Source organism: Temnothorax nylanderi, unplaced genomic scaffold (assembly GCF_030848795.1).
Source record: "Temnothorax nylanderi isolate EJ_2023f unplaced genomic scaffold, tnyl_v1.0 TNYL_tig0323_pilon, whole genome shotgun sequence".
Lineage (NCBI taxonomy): Eukaryota > Metazoa > Arthropoda > Insecta > Hymenoptera > Formicidae > Temnothorax > Temnothorax nylanderi.
The window spans coordinates 94640-120219 of record NW_027249385.1 but is presented as its reverse complement, the minus strand read 5'-3'; the positions used below and the strand labels follow the sequence as shown (position 1 = coordinate 120219).

General features: G+C 39.9%; 1 protein-coding gene across 3 annotated transcripts in view; it reads left to right on the top strand.

Moving 5' to 3' along the window:
* Window positions 1-25358, top strand: part of LOC139781234 (sodium-coupled monocarboxylate transporter 1-like) — an 87794-nt gene extending 62436 nt beyond the window's left edge. For 2 of the 3 annotated variants that reach the window (XM_071720062.1, XM_071720061.1), the window contains 2 exons: window positions 21350-21554; window positions 25003-25358. In XM_071720062.1, the coding sequence (XP_071576163.1) occupies window positions 21350-21554; window positions 25003-25083 (286 nt within the window). In that variant the 3' untranslated portion in view covers window positions 25084-25358. Of the gene's footprint in view, window positions 1-1192; window positions 1328-21349; window positions 21555-25002 lie in introns of those variants that run through there. The other variant, XM_071720063.1, reaches the window with a different exon arrangement.
* Window positions 25359-25580: the final 222 nt, after the last annotated feature.

Here is a 25580-nt window from a genome sequence, read left to right as displayed (position 1 = left end):
ATCGTGTAAAAGCTACGCCGACACCGGTAAGCGGAACAGAACACGGCCCCAGATGTATTTGTGTAGAGCTCATCGATGTGATGTATATGTATGTGGTAGTAGCCTACCTAACGCCATCTACAAATCCGGGGGAAAGCTTTTAGCGAATCATGGGATCCAGTTCGTGTACGTTAGCTTGGACCCCCTGGTGCTCCCGAAATTTCGCTCGATGGCGGAATCGATTGCGCGCCCCACCCAGTGCGTACGCAGCCGCTCGACGCTAACGCGCGGACCAATTAGAAGCGAGCCCGCAAGCTCGCGACGTATCCTTGCGCAGGGCCGACAATTTCGGCTCCCGCGGGGCGCTTAAGGTTTCCTCGCGCGCACGACAATTTCGCCGGGATCCTTCCCGGTAGCGGACAAGACGCTAATGTCCCCGTGTTCCTCGTTTCGGTCCGGGAATGGTGGCCATCCATCCCGGAGTCCTTTTTGCAGGTGAGGAGGGCAGGCGAAGTTCATTCCGCCCCGGCGTCCCGGCCCTACGGGTCCGTCCGTCACCGTATCACGCGCCGCGCGCGTGTCCTTCCGCGCTCCCTTGCGCCCGCCGGCCGGCGAGTCTCGCCGCGGTCCGCTCGCGTCGATCGATATCCTGGCTCGATTCCTCTCGGTCGATTCCGCATTTTACGATCCGCTGCATCTCCTCAGGAACTCCAGTCTCAGCTCGGTGAGGCGCCACGTATCAATACAAAATAACAAAAAAAAGGATCAAAATACGGAAACGCAATTATAATTATGCCCCTGGAGATCTCTCGCTCTGACTCTGTGAACCGTCCTCGGGTGCGAAACGAATAATTATCGAAAACCCGCGCCTTGTGACGGCGGCGGGGCGCTGCCACGATGCAGCGAAACTGCAACGTCACAAGATATAGTTATCAGCCAAGGCTAGTAAGAATGTGTCAAATATGTAGAATAATGTAGTAAATTATTTATAACCTCATTTATAACCTACAAGCTGTTAACTAATTTTTTTATTAGAAATTGATTTCTATATATGTACCTTGGAACATGACGGTTGATGTACTTTGGAACGCTATTTCAAAAGTATATTAGCTAATTGTTATCTTTATATAACTTTTAGTTATTTGTTTAACTACAATTTTTTCCATTTTTACTGACAGCTAGAGTAATTGGAAGCTATTTGTTTGTATTATAGTTACTATGCCACGTAGTAAACGAGGAATAAAAAGGTCAAGGCCGGATGCTGGAGCTTTGGTATCTGCTGTAAATGCAGTTTTAGGAAATGAGACGACGAAGGGTATCTCACTGAGAGAAGCAACAAAAATATTTAATGTAAAATTAACGACATTACAGCGACATTTCAACAAATTCAAAACATCAGGTGAAAAACAATTTCGATACATATCTAAGGTTGATATCAAAAGAGTTTTTACGCCGGATGAAGAAAATTTATTGAAAGAATAGGGGAGACCGGGGCTAAACAGTCTGGTTTTTTTCGGTGCCAATTTTTAACAACAAAATAAATAATTTTAGTTAAATGTGGTATACCACTGTAAAGAGTGAACCTTTAGCTACAAAATTTATTAAGGAAATTTTTATCTACGTTGCTTTGTTTAACCGGTATAGAGCAAAAACGACAACGGTGGAAAAATTGAAATCTCAAAAATGCCGGGGCTAATCGGTCCCCCCCCGGGGCTAATCGGTCACACTGCATTTTCAATACATATATGTCAGTGGACCGCTCGACGTTTTCGCGGTGCGCGCCGTGGAAAGTACAAAAATGAGTACACGAAATAACAGTCAGTCCTTTTTATTAAAGTGGGTTACACTGGACTTCGCACTCGCGATTTCGCACTCGCTACATTCCTCCGTTTTCTCGACGTCGATCATGTATCGCGTGCGAGTTATGATAGCTCACTGCCGTCCCGGACGGAGCAGGCGAGGGATCGCGGCCGGAGCTTCGCGTCGAGGAATTCGGTGACGTGAGAAACGCTCGTTGGCTCCAAATCGTCTATTGGTCGCGGTGCTTGCGATCACGCGAGAAACACCTGTGCCGTTTGCTCAAAAACACACAAAAAAGGGGGGGAGGAAACCGTCGCGATTTGGAGCCTTTCAAGCGTTCTCGAATAATGCTTGCTGTCTCGTCGAAGTTCGAGAATTTTCAGCTCGCATTTATTCAATTCTCAACATGCCGCCCGCCTCGCATTCGACGGAATGCGAAACAAACGGGGGTTGACAAGGTCGCATAGAGGAGCGTGGGAACGTCTTGGTTCAAAGCGTTATATACAATATATACATTTGAGAACTTAACCTATTTTTACAATGTCCTTAAATCTAATGAAAAACGAACGAGCTTAATTCTAACGGGATTCCGCGGTTCCCGGCGGACTGATAGACGCGGGCAACCGACAGATCTGGGTTATTGGTCGTTTTAGCTCGGAATTGGCGGTGCGTAATGTGACGACGCGAACGCGACCGTCAAGTCCGGGATGGACCTGCTGAATCCTTGCGAGTTCCCACTTTGAAGGAGGGAGTAGGTTACTCTTAAGTAAAACTAACTCGTCAACCTTCGGATTATCGTGAGATTCGGTCCATTTCACGCGCTGTTGCAATGAATGTAAATAGTCCGACGACCAAGAACGCCAGATCTGTTCGAGCATTAATTGTACGTGTTGCCATCGCGACAACCGATTCGCATTGATTTCGAGGACGGATTCCTCCGGTACGCTCGTGAGCGGTCGGCCGATAAGGAAATGACCAGGTGTCAAAGCGGTATAATCGGACGGATCGTCGCTAAGTGGAGAGATCGGTCGCGAGTTCAAGCAAGCCTCTATCTTACATAAAAGCGTAACGAATTCGGAGCGAGACAGAGTGCGAGCACCAGTCACTCGCCTGAGATGGTGCTTAAAGCTCTTCACTCCAGCCTCCCAAAGCCCGCCGAAATGTGGTGCCGCAGGGGGCACGAAATGCCACCGTACGCCGTCGTTAGCGAGAATTTCCTTAAGGGAGGGGTTGTTCACAAGCGCGCGGAAGCTGCGTTGGAGCTCGCGGTCAGCACCCACAAAATTCGTGCCATTATCGCTGTACATGTCCGATGGCAGTCCGCGGCGACTGACAAACCGTTGAAATGCCGCGAGGAATCCATCGGTGGAGTAATCCTCCACACTTTCGAGGTGGATCGCCTTAGTGGCGAGACAAACGAACACCGCGACGTAGTGTTTGCTCCCCTTTTGGCCGCGACCGACAACGGGGGTAATGTTCATAGGTCCGGCGTAATCTATGCCCGTGTGAGAGAACGGAGGAGCAGGATTTACTCGGGGACTCGGGAGATCACCCATTAATTGCGTCGGAGTTTTCGCGGAATGTCGAACGCATGTAACACATTTATGAATGTGAGATTTGATCATGCTTCGCGCGGAAATTAACCAATAATTTTGACGGAGACATCTAAGCGTGAGTTTAGTCCCTCCATGGAGAGAGCGTCGGTGTGCTTGATCGATCAAAAGTTCGGCAATATGATGTCTAGCAAGTATGACGGGGTGTCGCTCATTGTAACTCAGCGCGGAGTTTTCGAGCCGCCCGCCAAGCCGGATTAATTTATCTTTCCCGATAAAGGGGTGGAGAGAGCGTAAGGAACTTGATCGCGATACAGCGGCGTGAGCGTTCAAAGCCTTCAAGTCATCCGAAAAACAAGTCGCTTGTGCCGATCGAAGCCAAAAGACGGAGGCTTCGTGAATCTCCTCTGCGGTCAAGGGAGACTTGACGATCACCGAAGAGGCAACTTTATTTTTTAAGTTCCGAACGAAACGCCGAATGTACGCGGTAATACGAAGAAGTCGGATCCAGCTCGAGCAGGAGGTGGGCAGATCCCACTCAGGAGCTGAATCGACGAGATGAACGGTAGCTTTACGCGCTTCGGAAGATACCGTTTGTAAAATGTCCTTTTCAGTCGGAGTCGGGGGGATCGGCCACGAGGCCGTGGTCGAGCTAAGCCACCGGGGCCCCGACCACCATAATTCATGATTGACGAGATCGGCGGCAGTAAAGCCGCGCGACGCGCAGTCGGCAGGATTTTCCTGGGAGCGAACGTGTTGCCAACGTACGGTCGGAAGGCGCGTCTGCACCTCGGAGACGCGGTTCGCGACATAGGAATTCCAGCGGGATGGATGTTGTAGAAGCCAAGCTAATACGATTTGGGAATCAGTCCATCCAAATAAGAGAGCTCGCATCAAGCCCGTGGTGTTTCTTACCCATTCTATCAATCGAATTAATAGAACGACGGCGTTAAGTTCCAAGCGTGGAACGCTAACGGTTTTCAATGGCGCGACTTTCGTTTTGGCCGCGAGGAGGATGACTTGAATGTTAGAGGGAGAATGCACGATTCGGAGGAAAACTACCGCGGCGTAAGCGCGAGTGGAGGCGTCCGCGAAGCCGTGCAATTCAACATCGATTTTATCTTGACGCATCCCTGTCCATCGAGGAATGCGTATTTTGCTAATATTAGGCAAGTCTGAAACGTAATTGATCCACTGATGCAGAAGATCATCGGGGATGGGAGCATCCCAATCAATTTTACGGAGCCAGAGCTCCTGCATCAACATCTTGGCCGCGATGACTATCGGTGACGCCCAGCCGAGGGGGTCATACAGCTTTGCAATAAACGATAAAACGGAGCGCTTAGTATGAACTGTCACGGCGTATGGCGAAATTACGAAACGAAACGAGTCATCGCGCGGAGACCAAGACAGGCCGAGGACCTTGAGCGTGTCATCGTGGTTGATCGGATAGTCCGAGGATTCCCGTTGGTCCTCTGGAATATCCGTCAAAAGTTCGGCTGAATTCGCGGCCCATTTTCGCAGGGGGAAACATCCGCGATTCATTATGCCCACGAGTTGCTTGCGCTTCTCGAGCAGAGACAGAAGGTCGTCTGCTCCGAAAAGAACATCATCGACGTAGGTCGACTCTTCGATTATATTGACCGCGTCGGGGAAGTCTTTACCTTCGTCGCGAGCTAATTGGATAAGGGAGCGCTGTGCGAGAAAAGGCGAAGGTTTTTGCCCGTAGGTCACGGTGAGTAAGCGGTAAAGCCGAATCAACAGACTGTCGGGGGGGCGCCAAAGAATTCGTTGATAGTCCGCGTCATCCCGATGCACGAGTATTTGTCGGAACATTTTAGCAATGTCAGCCATGTACACGTACCGAAAGAGTCGCCAGCGCAGGATTATCGCGGCGATGTCTTGTTGAAGTTTAGGTCCCGCCATTAGAAAATCATTGAGCGAGGTTTTGTCGGTCGATTCGCTAGAGGCATTAAACACGACGCGTAACTGAGTCGTTGTACTCGATTCGCGTAAAACAAAATGATGCGGGATGTATATCGGGGGGTAAGGGGGGCGCTCGTCCGCCCGCACCGACTCCATGTGCCCCATCGATTCGTATTCTCTTAAAAAATCGTGATACTGCGCGGCGATTTCTGGTTTCCGCGCGAGTCGGCGCTCCATATTGGAGTACAGGAAGGAAGCCTTTCGGAATGTGTCGCCGACGCGAGGGGGGCCGTTTTTGAACGGCAAACGCACAATGTAGCGTCCTTGTGAATCGCGAGAATGAGTCGTCGCAAAATGCTTCTCGCAACGTTCGTCCTCTTCGGTGAGAGGAGTTCGAGAGGGGATACGTTCGTCCTCCCAAAAACTTTGAATTAAGGAATTCGTATCCTCGCAGGATACGCAACTCAGGACAGAAGCGGACTCTCCGGCCGGGCGCGCAGGGCCGGCGGGACCGGAGAGGATCCATCCGAAAATTGTAAGCTGGCCCGTCGGAGTGCCGACCGGGCCCTGACGTAGACCGTCGAGTAGCAGAGACCCGTATAAATCCGCGCCGATTAATACATGAATCGGGTGATTACATGAGGGATCAGGATCTGCTAAAGGTAAATCGCGTAGATGTGGCCACATTGCGGCCGGCTTCTGTTGAGAGGCTGTATAAGAAGTGATTCTTTGATATACGTAACTCGAGAAGGGAAATATCGGTCCCTGTTTGTCGCAGGGCGCGAGAGCAAGATTAACTTGTGACCGCGCGACTCCATTAAATTTTTCTCCAAAACAATGTATCTTCAACGCGGCACGATGACGCCTGGTTCGCATCGTCTGACAAAGAGATTCTGATATGAAACTGTATGTCGAGCCTTGATCTAGTAGTGCACGTACTTTAAATGTGCGGCCCTCGATTGTACTTAAACTAACATACGCAGTGGCGAGAAGTACATGAGGCGGTTGTTTCACAAAATCTCGAGTAGCATGCACGTTTTGAACGAACGCTGAGGGCGCGGCCGGTGACTCGGAGGCAGCGGCGACTGACACAGCTGACGGAGCTGAGGACGGCGAATTAATCGCGGAAAGCGTACTTTTAGTACCAGTTTCCGTACCCTCGCGGTGAAGCAGCGAATGGTGAGCTTGGTGGCATTGATTGCACCGTCCTTTACTCGGACAATTGTTTGAAAAATGCTCGGTTCTCAAACAATTAAAGCAACATTTATGCTGTCGCGCGGCGAGTCGACGCTGCTCGACCGACAGACTTAGAAATTTATTACACTTTGCAAGACCGTGGTTTCCGGAACAACGGACGCATTTGACGGGCGAAACCGTATTCACCGAAGCACGAGCTCTATTACCGCGCGCACTATTTGACGCAGATTCGGATTGCGAAGGGTAATCCGCGAGACCGCGAATGCGAAAAGTCATGAAGTCATGAATCTCTTTATACGTAGGGTACGCATCCGTGTTGCCTCGTTTAAGATTCCATTCATTGCGCGTTCGCGGACTGAACTTTTGCGAGATAATATAAACTAGGAGGTCGTCCCACATATCGACCGGACGATCGAGATTCGTTAACGCGGCGAGAGATGCGGACACACTATCGCGAAGTTTTTTCAACTCGGTCACGTTCTCGTTTTTCATTTTCGGTAAGTCGGCGAACGAATGGATATGCGCGTGAATAATCGCGTTGCGGTTGTCGTATTCGTCGGTAAGAAGTAGCCACGCTGCCTCGTAGTTCGCGTCAGAAATTTGAATGTTATTAATCAACGACGCGGCCTCGCCGGAGAGGCTCGCTTTCAGATAATGTAACTTTTGCGTTCTTGTCAACGATTCACTGTTTGCTACGAGAGACTCGAAGATTCCGCGAAAATTCTCCCATTCAGCGAAAGCACCAGAAAAGTTCGGAAGCGAGATACGAGGCAGATGCAATGACACTCCGGAGTGCGCGTCGCGATAAGAAGACTCGTTACCTCGATACGGCGCGCTCGGGGCGTCGCTACTTAATTTACCGATGACCTCGTGGAGGTGGTCCGTCGCGTCGAGGTAGGCGTCCTCGGCGGCAAGAAATTCCTCGTCCTTGAAGTAGTGGGTCGACTTCTTCTCCTCCGCCGTAGCCGTCTGCAGCAGCTGGACATGGAGGGCTTGCACCTTTTCCCAGAGACCCTCCAAATTCGTCAGTCTCCCCTTCGTCTTAGGGAGAGTGACCTGAGCCTTGGGAAGCTTTTTGAAGTTAATCAGCGACCGTCGTAGCTGGTCAATCGCATTGCCTTGAGCAATGAGTAGATTTTCGAGATCCGAAGACATGTTGAGCAGATGTCTGGATCGTGTAGAAATCTTTCAGACACTTGCGTGTCAATCTTCTTGTCGAGCGAAGACGCTCGTGTGCGACTCCGCGGCGAGTAGCAGGGCGATACTCGCGGGAGGCAGGGACGTCTGGCACGTCTCGGTGCGACTCCGCGGCGAGTAGCAGGGCGATACTCGCGGGAGGCAAGGACGTCTGGCACGTCTCGGTGTGCGACTCCGCGGCGAGTAGCAGGTACTCGCGGGAGGCAGGGACGTATAGCACGTCTCGGGGTGCGACTCCGCGGCGAGTAGCAGGTACTCGCGGGAGGCAGGGACGTATAGCACGTCTCGGGGTGCGACTCCGCGGCGAGTAGCAGGTACTCGCGGGAGGCAGGGACGTATAGCACGTCGCAACGCAGGGCGCCGTCGGGCGGCGGATGCGTATCGCAAGGAGCACGATACGTTTGCTGGAGGTCCCGCAGGAGCCTCCGAAGCACTTCACAAAATCACAAGGCACCTATCTTTAGGAGAGCGGGTGTGGTGCGCTCAATGTTCGGAGTGAGCCACGGAGTCGAGAACGCGTAGGCGGCGAACTCCGTTTTCGAGCGAGTCGAGCGGGCGCGCCGATTCGTCAATCTCGGCGTAGCACAACGCGAGCACTTTTGAGGCGGTCGAACTGTCTATGCCGGTCTTTTATGTCGATCCGGCTCGAAGGACCATTAAATGTCAGTGGACCGCTCGACGTTTTCGCGGTGCGCGCCGTGGAAAGTACAAAAATGAGTACACGAAATAACAGTCAGTCCTTTTTATTAAAGTGGGTTACACTGGACTTCGCACTCGCGATTTCGCACTCGCTACATTCCTCCGTTTTCTCGACGTCGATCATGTATCGCGTGCGAGTTATGATGGCTCACTGCCGTCCCGGACGGAGCAGGCGAGGGATCGCGGCCGGAGCTTCGCGTCGAGGAATTCGGTGACGTGAGAAACGCTCGTTGGCTCCAAATCGTCTATTGGTCGCGGTGCTTGCGATCACGCGAGAAACACCTGTGCCGTTTGCTCGAAAACACACAAAAAAGGGGGGGAGGAAACCGTCGCGATTTGGAGCCTTTCAAGCGTTCTCGAATAATGCTTGCTGTCTCGTCGAAGTTCGAGAATTTTCAGCTCGCATTTATTCAATTCTCAACAATATACGTACATCTAATCCTGAAAAATGATAGGATACATTTTAATAATTGTTTTTTAAGAGAAAAATATAAAGATTTATTTAAAATTTTTATGCGAAACATTATTAAAAAATAATTGTTTTACCTATTCCATAAAACAATTTAGGCACGTGAATACAGAGGTTAACCAAATCGTAAACTCCCCAACGGCATGTCACATTGTCAACGCGGGCAACCACGGGAAACACGCGTGACGGCGTTCCGGTGCCATAGGATCAGCGCGGACCCTCGAGCAACCTAACCAAGCCGCGTTTCTCGCAGGGGAGCGATAAATAGCGACAGGGGGGTTAGAAAAGCTCGCGGTGGAGCGCGACCATTTTACCGACTCGACGGCGTCCTCGCGCCGATTCCTCGACGCGCCGACGACGACGACGACGACGGCCACGACCACCACGACGACGACGGCCACAACCACCACGACGACAACGGCCACGACCACCACGACGACGACGACGACGACGACGACGACGACGACTATGACCACCATCGACACCACCACCACTACAACGGTGGCGACAATGACGCCGAGACGATGCGGCGAACGCTGGACGATGCGGTCGCACGCGCGACTGTCACTGACTTAACGACCAACAACGACAATTTACCGCGGCCGGGAGTCGGGACGATCTACCGCGCGCGCGGCATGTCAACTCTCGCGCGGAAATCGCGGGATCTCAGAGCCGTGCCGTGCCTCGCCGTACCTCGCCGACGTGCCGTGAGCGCGAGCGATCTCGAAAACAACGGTCCGCCATCTTTTCGGTCGGCCAAAACACCCGTTTTGCGACGATACGTGCGTACCATTTCCCTCTTACACAAACTGACGCACGTGCAAGGGAAGACAGAATCACGCTCGAGGGAAACCTAACCTGAAATCGCCGTGAGCTAAAGTCGTGCGCCCGGCGCGCCACAGTGACGAGATTAGCCCAATTAGCCCCGGGTGCTTGTAGACTGATTAGCCCCAAACACAAGTTTCAGGTTTGATCGCCCATGAAATATTAGACATCAACGATAATGAAAAAACTACACTGGATTCGTGTTCAGCATGCATTACTCTTTATAATCACGTACCTCGAGATTTGGAGAGCAAATATTATTGCAGATATTACAAAATTTCCACGCGCAGAAAATTTCACTTTCACCTTCCGAAAACACGTTTGCCCTCGTAAAAATCATAACACGGCAGGTAACCTGCCGAAACTCCGTTGGTCACATGGGTACCATAAGCAGCGTTTACAATGTTAATGGCGAGTTGGCACAATATACAGGTTCCGAGATATTTGATTAGACGTATTTACCCCGTAGACTTTTTAGCCCCGGTCTCCCCTATTCTCTTACCAGATGGTAATAAAAATTTGGGTTTTTTTATACTAAGATATATATATATATATATATATATATATATATGTACTTTTTAATAATATATATTTTTCAAAAATTTTTAATTAAAACTGTGGCTCAGAAAAATCAAAAACTTAAAAGTGTTCCGAGGTACAGCATCTTCCCCTATAATGTTAAAGCTAAATAGCGCGCGTGAAGCGCGCGTCTGTGATGTCTAGTTTATTAAAAATGTCATGACAAAATTTAAAATAGCTCAGGAAATTCTTAACGAAAGAGAGCTTTAGCATAGTATTTTGAAAACGTCTCGACAAGGGCTACAAGAATATGACATGAAAAATAGGGGTCTCCGTTTAAAGAACTCAATATAACCTTGATGTGACTTTCCCAAAATCGTTCAAGTTCAAACCAATCTCACCACATAATGGGTAACTTGGTACACTACAACTTTTGTAAAAAAACATTTCTTCCGAAAACGTCATCCTTCCGAGATAATTCAGTGTTTCGACCTTTTTGCTATATACCCTTATAACCAGTAACTAATTCTTATTAATTAAATTAAAAAATGTAAAGTCTTTAATAATTTTTATTCGAGTTGGTAATTATATTATTTATGCTCTAAATAACTTCAATAAAAATTTTTAATGTAATCTATTAAATAATAATCAATTTGAGAATTTTTTTACTTCTGTTTATCCATATAAAGATGTGTTATATACAAGTATAAGCAAGAAGGAAGCGTCAGAAGATCACCACTAGCCCATTCAATCATCAAGCAATATTTTCTGAATGTTGAAATGTTGAAACAATGTCTACAAGACATTGTAATTCAGCGGACATTAGACGTTTGTGCAATGTCTTTTCAACGTTGAATCTACATTTCGCAATGTTGATGCTATATTGCAAATGTTGCGATGCAATGCTTTTGAGATGTTGATTCAACATTTGTGTGCTATATGGGCCTGTATATGTATATATAGTGTGTCTCTCTTTCTGATAATACATGTAATCCACTGCTCGTGGATGAGTAGAGCGGGTTAAACTGAATAAAAAAGTCTTGTACTGTTTTGCGAGTTTCTCAATAATTAATGAGAAATTAATTAATAAAAATACGCAAATAAATGTACATCCGCGCGTCAGAAGTGAGAAATGGCACGCAAGAATTCTCAGCGTGTCATTTCTTGCCTCAAGTCGTGGCGAGAAAGAGACAGCCCAGCGTTCCATGTTGATTGCAATTGCTGTACTCGCGGCGATGCATTGGGAGTGCATGCGCCTAGCAATCACCAATACGTAACGTTGAGCTGTCTTTTGTTGCTAAATCGCACTGATTTGCGGATATTTTTTAGACAAATTTTTAAATCAAAGTGCAGAATGTTGAGAGTTGTAATTTTAAGGAACAAAACAAATTACCCAGATAGACAGACGTGTTGAACATAGCATGTAAACATTTTACGCATACTTTGTGCTGCTAGTGTAACAACATAAAATTACAAATAAGTGAAATAAATGTGTACCTATTATAATGTCATATTGTTATTATATATTTTTATTTCATGATATAGCAATATGTTCCCACTTTGTTACAAACGGACAACTGCAATTATATATAAAACTAGCTGGTTACCCGGGCTTCGCCCCGGAGGACATATGTAATAAGACACGCAAATGTCTCTCTCTCTCTCTCTCCCTCTCCCTCTCCCTCTCCCTCCCCCTCTCCCTCCCCCTCTCCCTCCCCCTCTCCCACCCCTCTCCCTCCCCTCTCCCTCCCCCTCCCCTCTTTCTTCCCTCTCCATCCCCCTCCCCCTTTCCCCCCCCCTCCCCCCCCCCCCCTCCCCCCCTCCCCCTCTCCCCCTCTCCTTTACCCCCCCCACTATAACTTTAATTTCACCACCCGTAAGAATTAAAAAAATTTTAAAAATCGGTTTCCAGAAAATCGGTAACGAAAAACTATACACTCTATAGCACTTTCCGGAAAATTCTACCCCTATTTTATATACTTGTGGTAAAAATTCGGTCCAATAGTTTTTAAGTTAAAAACGGCCAAACATACACCACCCGTAAGAATTTTATATAATACTAGCTGGTTACCCGGGCTTCGCCCCGGAGGACATATGTAATAAGACACACAAATAGTCTCTCTCTCTCTCTCTCTCTCTCTCTCTCTCTCTCTCTCTCTCTCTCTCTCTCTCTCTCTCTCTCTCTCTCTCTCTCTCTCTCTCTCTCTCTCTCTCTCTCTCTCTCTCTCTCTCTCTCTCTCTCTCTCTCTCTCTCTCCTCCCTCTCTCCCTCTCTCCCTCTCCCTCTCTCCCTCTCTCCCTCTCTCCCTCTCTCCCTCTCTCCCTCTCTCCCTCTCTCCCTCTCTCCCTCTCTCCCTCTCTCCCTCTCTCCCTCTCTCCCTCTCTCCCTCTCTCCCTCTCTCCCCCTCTCCCTCTCTCCCTCTCTCCCTCTCTCCCTCTCTCCCTCTCTCCCTCTCTCCCTCTCTCCCTCTCTCCCTCTCTGGTGTCATTTGGAACCGGTATCCGAGCTTGATGTATCAAAATTTAAATAAAATAAAACAATTACGTACATTTTTTTAAATAAAAATCGAAAACCCTTTTTTAAAAAAGCAAAAGTCAAACACAGAATTTTTAAGAGTCGAAATTATTTATATCATATTATTAATTAAACAGGGAAGAATACACACGTTTATTTAAATTATAATAGCATTTTTAAAAATATTTTTATTCAAAAAAGTAAATATTATAATTGGATTATATATATAATATAGTATATTATATATATATATATATATATATATATATATATATATATATATATATATATAAATGTTAAATTTCTATATAAGTTAATTTTCATTTTAAAATTATTATTTTTGGTGCATTTTTTTTAACTTCTTCGTAGACTTTAATATGTTACCGCCAGCTTTATTATCTTCCTTAATTTCGACCTCGCATTTTTCAAAATTATTCTTCCGATTATTTTTTGTGACTATTCTTTTTTCCTCGATTTCATTTTTATATTTAATAATGGTATTAAGCAATAATTCGTCCATTCCATCTTCTAAAACTATAATTATGAAATAATACATACTTGAATAAAATAAATCAACATAGAATATACATATATATGGACTAATTTGGAATATTTACTTAATGTATCTACTTACAATTTCGAAATTATTGTATTTCGTTTGGAGTGTTATTAAATCTTCCATTTTGATTTGGCGTTTGAAATTAAAATATATTGCAATATATTATTCTGTTTTCGTAGACTTTAATATGTTACCGCTGGCTTTATTATCTTCCTTAATTTCGACCTCGCATTTTTCAAAATTATTCTTCCGATTATTTTCTGTGACTATTCTTTTTTCCTCGATTTAATTTTTATATTTAATAATGGTATTAAGCAATAATTCGTCCATTCCATCTTCTAAAACTATAATTATGAAATAATACATACTTGAATAAAATAAATACATGTATATGGACTAATTTGGAATATTTACTTAATGTGTCTACTTACGATTTCGAAATTGTTGTATTTCGTTTGGAGTGTTATTAAAATCTTCCATTTTGACTTGGCGTTTGAAATTAAAATATATTTCAATATATTATTCTGTTTTACAATTTCAAAATGACATATATTATGTGAAACCGGCAAATTCGATAGTCATTTATTTTTTCATATATTACGTGAAATCAGCAAATTAGATAGTCATTTTTTAATGTAGTGAGCTATTATTAAGTGTGTTAATTATTTCGGGAAAAATCCAAAAAGATCGGTAACGAAAAATTATACACATCATGGCAATCCCCAAAAAATTCTACCCCTACTTCATATACAATTCTTTGAGATTCGGTCAATTATTTCCCAAGAAATTTGAAAAATTCGTAACCGGTTTCCAAAAAAATCAGTAAAAACGAAAAATTATACACATTATGAAAATCCCCGGAAAATTTTACCGCTACTTTGTGTATAATTCTTTAAGATTCGGTCAATTAATTCCCGAAAAATTGGAAAAATTTCGGTACCGGCTTCCAAAAAGATCGGTAACAAAAAATTATACACTTTATAGCACTCCTCTAAAAATTCTACCCCTGTTTCATATGCAATTCTTTGAAATTCGGTCAATTATTTCCCAAAAAATTGGAAAAATTTTTGATAGGGTTATGTGGGGTGATGTGCAACACTTTCACGCGTTGCTCGGAAAACATATCCAAAAATCAAATTCTTGAATATATCATGGCTGTATAATGTAGAGGAAGGAAAATACTAAAATTCTGCGTGATTAGATTTTCAAAATTTTAAATTTTTCCTAAAAATTTTTCGAGTTTTCAAAAACGTCTGTTTTAGCATTTTCAAATTTTCTTGGGGTGATGTGCAACACAGGTAAAATTAAGGTAAAAAATGCATGAATATCGACATCAATCGACTTAAATGTTAAATTTGGGCTTCTTAAATACAAATTAATCGAAATCTGGTGAACAAAAAATTTCACTGTGTTGTAATCGACCTGAAAAAAAAAAAAATTATTTTTTATTTGATTTCTTATTTATTTATCGCTTAAAAATTAATATAATGAAAGGAAAAACGCAAAAAACTTTATTTTTCATCATCTGAATCGCAGTTGTCACAAGTAAAATAGTTGCGACCTTGCATGTCGACACATTTCACATCATGTTGCACATCACCCCAAACACGCTATTTTGCGCGGACTGGCGTGACACCAACACAATGTAAGAAAATCACAAAATCGCTTTGGATTATCAAAAGTACTTGAAAAACTAACAATATAAAAATATTTACCTATAAGATGACTAAAACCAATTCACGAAATCACTATGAATGTGAAAAGCAAAAATTACATTCAGCTCGAGAAATTTAACTCCCTTTTCGTACAGCAAACCAGGGTGCGTGCTATCTCGCGAGTTATTTATCTAAAACAAGGTACTGTCAACACAAACAGATGGCAGTATGCGGTTCTGTCAAATGTCGACATGCAGACCAGGAATCGGAAACGTTGCACATCACCCCATGTTGCACATCACCCCACACAACCCTACCAGTTTCCAGAAAATCGATAACGAAAAATGATATACTTTATAACACTCCCCGGAAAATTCTACCTCTACTTTATATATAATTCTTTGAGATTCGGTCAATTATTTCCCGAAAAATTAGAAAAATTAAAAAAATCTGTTTCCAGAAAATAGATAACGAAAAACTATACACTCTATAGCACTCGCCGGAAAATTCTACCCCTATTTTATATGGTTCTAACACAAATTCGGTCCAATAGTTTTTAAGTTAATAACGTTTTTTTTTAATTTTTCTAATTCTTACGGGTGGTGTATGTTAGAACGTTTTTAACTTCAAAACTATTGGACCGAATTTGTATTAAAACCATATAAAATAGGGGTAGAATTTTCCGGGGAGTGCTATAGAGTGTATAGTTTTTCGTTATCTATTTTCTGGAAACCGATTTTTTTAATTCTTTTACCCGTAAAAATTAGAAAAATTAAAAAAATCGGTTTCCAGAAAATAGATAACGAAAAACTACACACTCTATAGCACTCCCCGGAAAATTCTACCCCTATTTCATATACTTGTGGTAAAAATTCGGTCCAATAGTTTTCAAGTTATGAACGTTCAAACACACACCACCCGTAAGAATTTTATATAATAGTATAGAAGACTAGCTGGTTACCCGGGCTTCGCCCCGGAGGACATATGTAATAAGACACGCAAATAGATGATAGCATATATTTATATTTAACGCCAATAGATCAAAATCGGTCCAATACTTTTCGAGATATAAAAGCAAACATACATACACACCTATTTATTTCGAGTATCATGCGTAAGTGAGGTTGGGATTGAATTTGACAATGTTCGTTAAAACGGTTCTTTTTAAAGAAAATTTGTACTTTTTGTAGAAATGTTTGTGGTTGCTCTAACTTCCGCAAATTTTTTGATATCGGTCTATTTCTAATTTTATTATATTCTTTAGTATTTGTGAAAAAAAATAATAACGACTTATATATATATATATATATATTTTTTTTTAAAATAAATATTTTTATAAATTGAACGACAATTTTGAAAATAGATTAATTTCTTCAAAAATTTTTAATTTACATCCCTAATAATAATTTTAGTTCTAGAAGACGATCAGGACGAACTTCTGATTTGAGCAGCAGTAAAATCTAAAAGGGAGCAAACAGCGAAGTTAGAAAATACTCAAGACGAAGTAAAAGATATTGATTAAAAATTCCATATAAAAAAAGTGTATTATCGAAAAAAAACATTGAAAAAATACAGAGTTAAATTCAGAGAAAAAAAATTTTGTAAAAGATTTAATCCTAGTTATTTACAAAATTTATTTCGTGGTATTTCTAAATTTTTGTGACTTCTTCTCGTTCTTATTTTTTTCAATATATTTATTTTCAGAATAATGCGCTTTTTGTGTATCGTCTTGAGTATTTTCCAAAGTCGCTGCTTGCTCCCTTTCATAATTTTCAGCAGCTTGAATTAGCAGGTCGTCCTGACCGTCTTCTAGCACTAAAATTATTAAATTGCGATGTAAATTATAAATTTTAAAAAAATTCAATTATTTTCAAAAAATTGTCGTCCAATTAAAAAAAAATATATATGTGTATATATATATATATATATATATATATATATGGGGTATTCCATGGGGGATCGCAACTTTTTTTTCACTCGCATTCACCGATTTCTTTTGTTTTGCAGTATGTTATTGTACTGAATGATAGGTTCCTTCTCAATTTTTTTCAGAATTTTATGGACGTTATTTTGGTAGATATCAACAGTTGAATTTTGAGTTTTTTTCAAGAATTGATATTTTCGGAAATTTTTAACTTAAAAGTTTTTCTATGTAAAAAAAATTTGTATACATGAAAAATGTTGGATTTTTCTTGTACTTTGAGATGGTAATTTTCATTTTTTACCATATTAATTTTTAGTACTTTTTTTCATGAAAAACGAATAAAAAATTAATTATCTCAGAAGTGTCGTGCTCAATTGAGCTAGTTTTTTTTCTTTAAATACATTCAGTCGTGTGTAATAACGTGTTAAAATTTCAAAATGCCAGGACTAATAGAAAAAAAGATATGATTTTTTTATTATGAATTTTTCACATAAATTTTTTTCAACTCGACTACTTCTCGGCAAAAAAAAGAATTGAACTTTTGAGGTTTCAGATTAGAACAGTATATGAATTATCTTTTTGATGGAAATGGAATTCTAAGTACATTTTTCAATTTTTTCGAAATCCCTGAAGAATAAGTCAATTTCTGGAATCCGAAAATAACAATTGCTAATTCTGAAATTTAATTTTTTCCACTTATTTAATATTCGTCTCTGATTGAATTTGTATCAATTCTATTTATCAAATTAACACTGAATTCGGTTAAATGCTTTTTAAATAACTTAATAAAAATTAACTTAAGTGAAAATATTCTTAAGTTTTTCATAAAAATTTTACTTTAAGACTATCTACTAGGGGAGACCGGGACAAACTCGACACAATTTTTTCAAAGGCAATTTTCAACAATTAATTAAAATTTTCAAGCAAATCTAATGGTACACATTTAAAGAGCGTTCCTTCAGGTACAAAATTGCTTACGGAAATTTTGCTGTACGTCGCTTAGTTTTGCCCTCAGGAAAAGAAAAGTGACGCGAAGACAAATTTTCAAATTGAAAAATGCCGGGGTAAACTCGACACTTTGCCTGATCGACACAATTTGATCTGGAACTTATTTTTTATTGTCTGAAACTAAATATATTTAGTTCAGAGTTAATTTAGAATTCAGAGTTAATTTGATAAATAGAATTGATACAAATTCAATCAAAGACGAATATTAAATAAGTGAAAAAAATTAAATTTCAGAATTAGCAATTGTTATTTTCGGATTCCAGAAATTGACTTATTTTTCAGGGATTTCGAAAAAATTGAAAAATGTACTTAGAATTCCATTTCCATCAAAAAGATAATTCATATACTGTTCTAATCTGAAACCTCAAAAGTTCAATTCTTTTTTTTGCCGGGAAGTAGTCGAGTTAAAAAAAATTTATGTGAAAAATTCATAATAAAAAAATCATATCTTTTTTTCTATTAGTCCTGGCATTTTGAAATTTTAACACGTTATTACACACAACTGAATGTATTAAAAAAAAAACTAGCTCAATTGAGCATGGCACTTCTGAGATAATTAATTTTTTATTCGTTTTTCATGAAAAAAAGTACTAAAAATTAATATGGTAAAAAATGAAAATTACCATCTCAAAGTACAAGAAAAATCCAACATTTTTCATGTATACAAATTTTTTTTACATAGAAGAACTTTTGAGGTAAAAATTTCCGAAAATATCAATTCTTGAAAAAAAACTCAAAATTTAACTGTTGATATCTACTGAAATAACGTCCATAGAATTCTGAAAAAAATTGAGAAGGAACCTATCATTCAGTACAATAACATACTGCAAAACAAAAGAAATCGGTGAATGCGAGTGAAAAAAAAGTTGAGATCCCATGGAATACCCCATATATATAGATATATAGATTTATTAAAGAAAACAAATATTTGTTTGCTTTATTAAAATTTATAAATTCTTATTTAAACTCACAATAACTGAATTCTTCCATTGCGTTGACGAATACGTTATTTCTTGGAATATTGAAAATAATATTTCTCAAATTGACAATTTATAAATATAATCAGCCACTAATTTATTGATTTAAACGATTGCATTCAAATTTTTAAACGATTGCATTCAAATCAAACTTTGGTACATAATTTACTGGTTTTTTATTAGTAATTTAATCCACAAAAATACTATAAATTAAAAAATATTACTTTTTTAAAAAAGAACCGCCAAATTAAAATGCCCTATAGCACAAACATCGGTAACGAAAAATTATATACTTTATAGCACTCCCCGGAAAATTTTACCCCTACTTCATATAGAATTCTTTGAAATTCGGTCAATTATTTCCGGAAAAATTGGAAAAATTTCGGAACCGGTTTCCAAAATACAATTCATTAAGATTCGATCAATTATTTCCCGAAAAATTGGAAAAATTTCTGATACCGGTTTCCAAAAAATCGGTAATGAAAAATTATACACTTTATAGCACTCCCCGGAAAATTCTACCCCTGTTTCATATACAATTCATTAAGATTCGGTCAATTATTTCCCGAAAAATTAGAAAAACCGGTTTCCAGAAAATAGATAACGAAAAACTATACACTCTATAGCACTCCCCGGAAAATTCTACCCCTATTTTATGTTTTTAATACAAATTCGGTCCAATAGTTTTTAAGTTAAAAACGTTCAAACATACACCACCCGTAAGAATTTAAAAAATTAAAAAAATCGGTTTCCAGAAAATAGATAACGAAAAACTATACACTCTATAGTACTCGCCGGAAAATTCTACCCCTATTTTATATGGTTCTAATACAAATTCGGTCAATAGTTTTTAAGTTAATAACGTTTTTTTTTAATTTTTCTAATTCTTACGGGTGGTGTATGTTGGAACGTTTTTAACTTAAAAACTATTGCACCGAATTTGTATTAAAACCATATAAAATAGGGGTAGAATTTTCCGGGGAGTGCTATAGAGTGTGTAGTTTTTCGTTACCGATTTTCTGGAAACCGATTTTTTTAATTTTTCTAATTTTTACGGGTAAAAAATTAAAAAAATCAGTTTCCAGAAAATAGATAACGAAAAACTATACACTCTATAGCACTCCCCGGAAAATTCTACCCCTATTTTATATACTTGTGGTAAAAATTCGGTCCAATAGTTTTCAAGTTAAAAACGGCCAAACATACACCACCCGTAAGAATTTTATATAATAGTATAGAGTATAGATGTTTCAAGTATAAAATTATATTTTAATTGTATTATTTGTGGAAGCAATAATAATTGAAGCAAGCTATTTGACAAATATTAATTTAGTATTATTCTATTGTAATCTATTTATAAGGTAGTTGCGTCCTTATGCTATTTTAAATTTGCATATTGTTATTTAGAAACATACAGTATTTTATTACCATAGAATATTGCATATTACAATTCAGTATATATGTATAGCTAAATAAGGCGGTAGTGTGGTCTAGTGATAGAGCGCCAGACTCGTAATCTGAAGAACCAGGTTCGAGTCCACTAGAGCATGTAAACATGGAATTTATTTTCCGAAAGCTGCGCCCTCCGTGCAAGATACTCGGATGGATGACCGGCTGAGAGAGAATGGATTTTTTCAGGAAAGCGCGTGGCTGTACGCACATGGCTTGGGAGCGTGTAGTACTTTGATCATCCTCCGATTGTCCGCAGTCGTTCCCGACAAATTAAGTTAATTATTCACGCAATAGATTACAATTTTTTAATTATATTTATTATTTTAACATAATGTTATTTTAATATTGTTAATATTATTTATTACATAATTTTAGGTAGGTAGAAGTTTTTAATCGATCCCTTGGGGTTACAATTTTCATTCACCACTATCCTTATTTCCACACTTAACCTTTTTTAGACCAACGATTTAACGTCCCTTCCGAAAGACGAAGCTCAGTTTTCTCCATACGAGAGTCAATTTCTCGCGCGAGGGGCGCAGCTTTCGTAATATTAAAATTCCATGTTTACGTGGTTCAAGTGGACTCGAACCTGGTTTCCTCAGATTATGAGTCTGGCGCTCTACTACCAGACCACACTGCCCTGCATAATTTTAGTCAACATATGTTATTGCAACTTCTTATTGCTTCAGTAATGTCGAATTAATTGCGCTCTGTTTCTGGCAAAATAAGCAGCATATTGCTGCAATTTTTACAGCATGAGAAGATCTCTTTCATTTGCTGATAACATTCATGTCGTATAAGGACGTATCTTTGAATATCTATGCAGCAACTTCCAATTTTCAAATTTCATCACTGTGCGGACAATATGCCGACATATGTCTATCTGGGTATTTTCTTTTAGAGTTATGCAAATAAAAAATGGCCAAAAACGATAGCAAGTATATTAAACTATAAATTTCAAGCTTTAAAATATTTTTTAAATATTTTTCTTGTAATGATTTGTTAGCGACTTTCGGCGATTTAAAAATTGCACAATTCTGAGCGTTTCAAAAGTTTATTTTTTGTTGAATAATATAATAATTATTATATTTAACAGGGAGGCATGGGCATTATACCGTCTCAGTTACCTTTGGTATACTATGACTGGTGCCTTAGTGACTATGAGTGTTAGTCTCATCGTAACTCTGATTACTTCCGAAGATGTTGAAAAATTAGATCCGATGCTCGTAGCACCATTTGTAAGAAAATATTTAAAGACTTCAAGGAAAGATGTTGCGTCTGAAGAACTTCATCAAGTCAAGGTTTTATTATTTTTTTATTAAATTAATTTTTTATTTTTTAGTTAAATTCATCTTTTTGATTAGATAATATCTTATTTTGTTGTAAAAAATTAATAATTTAATTATTAAATTATATATACGAGAGTGGTTTGATAAGTTTGGTGTATGAGATAGTGTTACAACCCATTTGGTGACGTGATGGAAAGTTCCACTTTGCTTCGAACCTCCCCTAGGCCAAATTTCAACCAGAAGTGACGCGTTATTCACGTTCGGCAATTGTTTGAAGCGAGAGGTTTAGCAGTTGCTACAAAAATAAAAAATAATAATAAAAATAAAAAATAAAAAGACGTTTTTTTTCTAAAAAAAAAGTGTTTTACCAAACTTATCACAAACAACCCTCGTGTATTATCAATATATATATATATATATATATATACATATATATATATATATATATATATGGGGCATTCCATGCCAATTCGCGAGGGGTCAAACCTCGACCTTTTTATTTTTTATAGCGGCTCGTTTTTTAGCAGGTCTTTACGAGTACTAAACCCATGTAAGAGCGTTTCTATAATGAATGTAGCGTTTCCGAAATAGAGCCTGCGCAAAATGAGGACTGCAAGATTTTTAATGAATTTTTTCGCCTATTAGACAACGTCTAAGAAAAAAATTCATTGAACATAAAATACGCTATTTCGATTATATTTTTTAAAAAAATTACTCAAAATTTTTATAATAATATTGTTAAACAAATAGAGTAAAAAAACACAAAAAAATTGAATATCTTAAAAACCCCATTTTCTATTTTTTTGAAATTTATAAGGAATATTCTCAAAGGGCGGCAGTGTGGTCTAGTGGTAGAGCGCCAGACTCGTAATCTGAGGAACCAGGTTCGAGTCCACTAGAGCCATGTAAACATGGAATGTTTTTCCGAAGCTGCGCCCCTCCGTGCAAGATAGGCTCTTGTGCGGAGCAAACTGGGCTCCGTCTTTCGGAAAGAGACGTTAAGCCGTTGGTCCAAAGGGTTAAAGTGAGAGGAGAAAGGGTAGTAGTGTAAAGGTTTGGGTAACGTCCCTTATAAAAACGACTTGCAAACCCTGCGGGGATAAGCAATAAAGATAGTTTTTTTTTATAAGGAATATTCTGGGGAGTATTAGAAAAATTTTAAGACCGATCCGAAGTTGCGCAGAAAATTTGGGAATTTTTTATAGATTTTTTTGTAAGGCAGACAGAGGTACCGTGGCTTCGCACAGACTTGCGCGCGGCCTCGAGCAGATTCGTCCTTTAACACAGTATAACCAGTAAGTCAACTTGACTAAGTATTCTGCTTTGCGCCGATCTATACTGCGCATCGACATGTTGGGTAACCGTCATTTCGGTTTCCGGAACAAATCTCCCCATCAAAAAATTTCCCCCGGAAAAAATCTCTCCAAAAAAATATCTTCATCTAAAAATCCAAAAGTATTTTTGGTTTTAACCACACACACACACACGCACACGCACACGCACACGCACACGCACACGCACACGCACACGCACACGCACACGCACACGCACACGCACACGCACACGCACACGCACACGCACACGCACACGCACACGCACACGCACACGCACACGCACACGCACACGCACACGCACACGCACACGCACACGCACACGCACACGCACACGCACACGCACACGCACACGCACACGCACACGCACACGCACACGCACACGCACACGCACACGCACACGCACACGCACACGCACACGCACACGCACACGCACACGCACACGCACACGCACACGCACACGCACACGCGCACACACACACACACACACACACACACACACACACACACACACGTGTGTAGGTGGTCCACCCACGCAACAAATGGGTTGAGTTAAGGGGTTAAGGGTTAGGTTAGTTTTTTTTGGTGAAACTTCCCGCAGGGGGGGGGGCGGAACCCACTGCAACCACGCATGTACTTTTCCATACAATACTTTACATCTATCTCTACCATAAAACTTTTAATCATTTTTTTTCTGATTTGGCTCTACTACCGTTAAAGTATTCCACATTAGTGTGGAATAAACCTCGCTTCGCCTTGCAAACCTATTTTTTTAGGGGGGATGGAACCTACTACCTCCACGCATACACTTTCCACGTAAAACGAGGTGCCACATGGGTTTACGACTTTCCACGCGTGGAAAGCCCATGCATGTACTTTGCAAGACACACTATGTGTCTAGTTTAACGGTAGTAAAGCGCCACAAATGATGCCACACAATTTAAAATACAGTATTACTGTGTTTTTGGATGGGGAGATTTTTTCAGGGGAGATTTTCCCGGGAGCTCATTTTCGGGGAGGATATTTCCGGAGAGATTTCTTCCTAGGACCACATGTTGGGCGCGCCAATCAGAGGATTTTTGTATGTGTAGTAGTGCAAAGTCGGTGTGACGCCACAGTAGATTTTTGTACGTTTTAGGTCAAATAATGGAAAACTCTGTGAAATCAGTGACGTGAAGAGACGCTAAGTGATTTTGTACGTGTATTTATACCTATAGGCCCTTTCTAGTAAGAATGTGAATAAAACCGGGACCATAGCGCGCCCAACAACATTTCGATGCGCAGTACGGATTGGCGCAAAGCAGAATAATTAGTCACGTTGACTTACTGGTTATACTGCGTTGAAGCTCGAGTCCGCTCGAGGCCGCGCGTAAGTCCGTGCGAAGCCACGGTACCTCTGTCTGCCTCACAAAAAAATTTATTAAAAATTCCCAAATTTTCTGCGCAACTTCGGACCGGTCTTAAAAATTTTCTAATACTCCCCAGAATATTCCTTATAAATTTCAAAAAAATAGAAAATCGGGTTTTTAAGATATTCAAATTTTTTTGTGTATTTTTACTCTAATTGTTTAACAATATTATTATAAAAATGTTGAGTAATTTTTTTTTAAAATATGATCGAAATAGCGTATTTTATGTTCAATGAATTTTTTTCCTAGACTTTGTCTAATAGGCGAAAAAATTCATTGAAAATCTTGCAGTCTTCATTTTGCGCAGGCTCTATTTCGGAAACTCTACATTTATTATAGAAACGCTCATACATGGGTATAGTACTCGTAAAGACCTGCTAAAAAACGAGCCGCCATCAAAAATAAAAAGGTCGAAGTTTGACCCCTCGCGAATTGGCGTGGAATGCCCCATATATATATATATATATATATATATATATATATATATATATATATAACTGTTATATATCGATGTTTGCTGAAGTGTGCTGGAGTGATTATATAACAGTTATATACATATACAATATATATATATATATTGTATATGTATACATTATAACATTATTTAATACTAAATAATATAGTATTTTATATTACAGTATATATTATTTAGTGTTTACTATAATATAAAATTTAATATATTGTTTATATAATTATATTATTCGATTTATTTACAATTAGGTTGCAAAATCAAATGAAAAGGTGGCGTCTTGTACTATCAATGAGGATGATAAATTATTATCAGAAGAAACTTCGGCATGATGTAATAAATAAGTAGTTATTAATATAAATTTTAGTCTTTAATGCTTGGAATTTGTTAAAAATAAAAATAGGATTTTGTAGTTTAATAACACTGATTCGTGTATCAGTCAGAGTCATACTGAATTATTAAAAAGAGCTTTGTACAAAATTTTGTACACAATACCATATATTTTTAGTAATATGATGTATATTATATTGTAAAAATTATTATAAGTTATTGTGAATAGTATGTTTACTTAAGCACACTACAATAAATAATATAAAAATATATAATATTTTGATTTTACATTATATTATCATATATCAAAAAGAATGTAAAAAAGTAAGTATATTACGTGATTATATTCAGCACTTATTCTTGTAAAAAAATTTAAATTAATAAAAATAAAAACTTTGATATATTTATAATTTATACGATCTTTTCTTTTTAACGTTTGGGCTAGCTTGTTAATACACTATTGGATTCGAGAGCAGATCCAGAAACAAATCCAGATGTT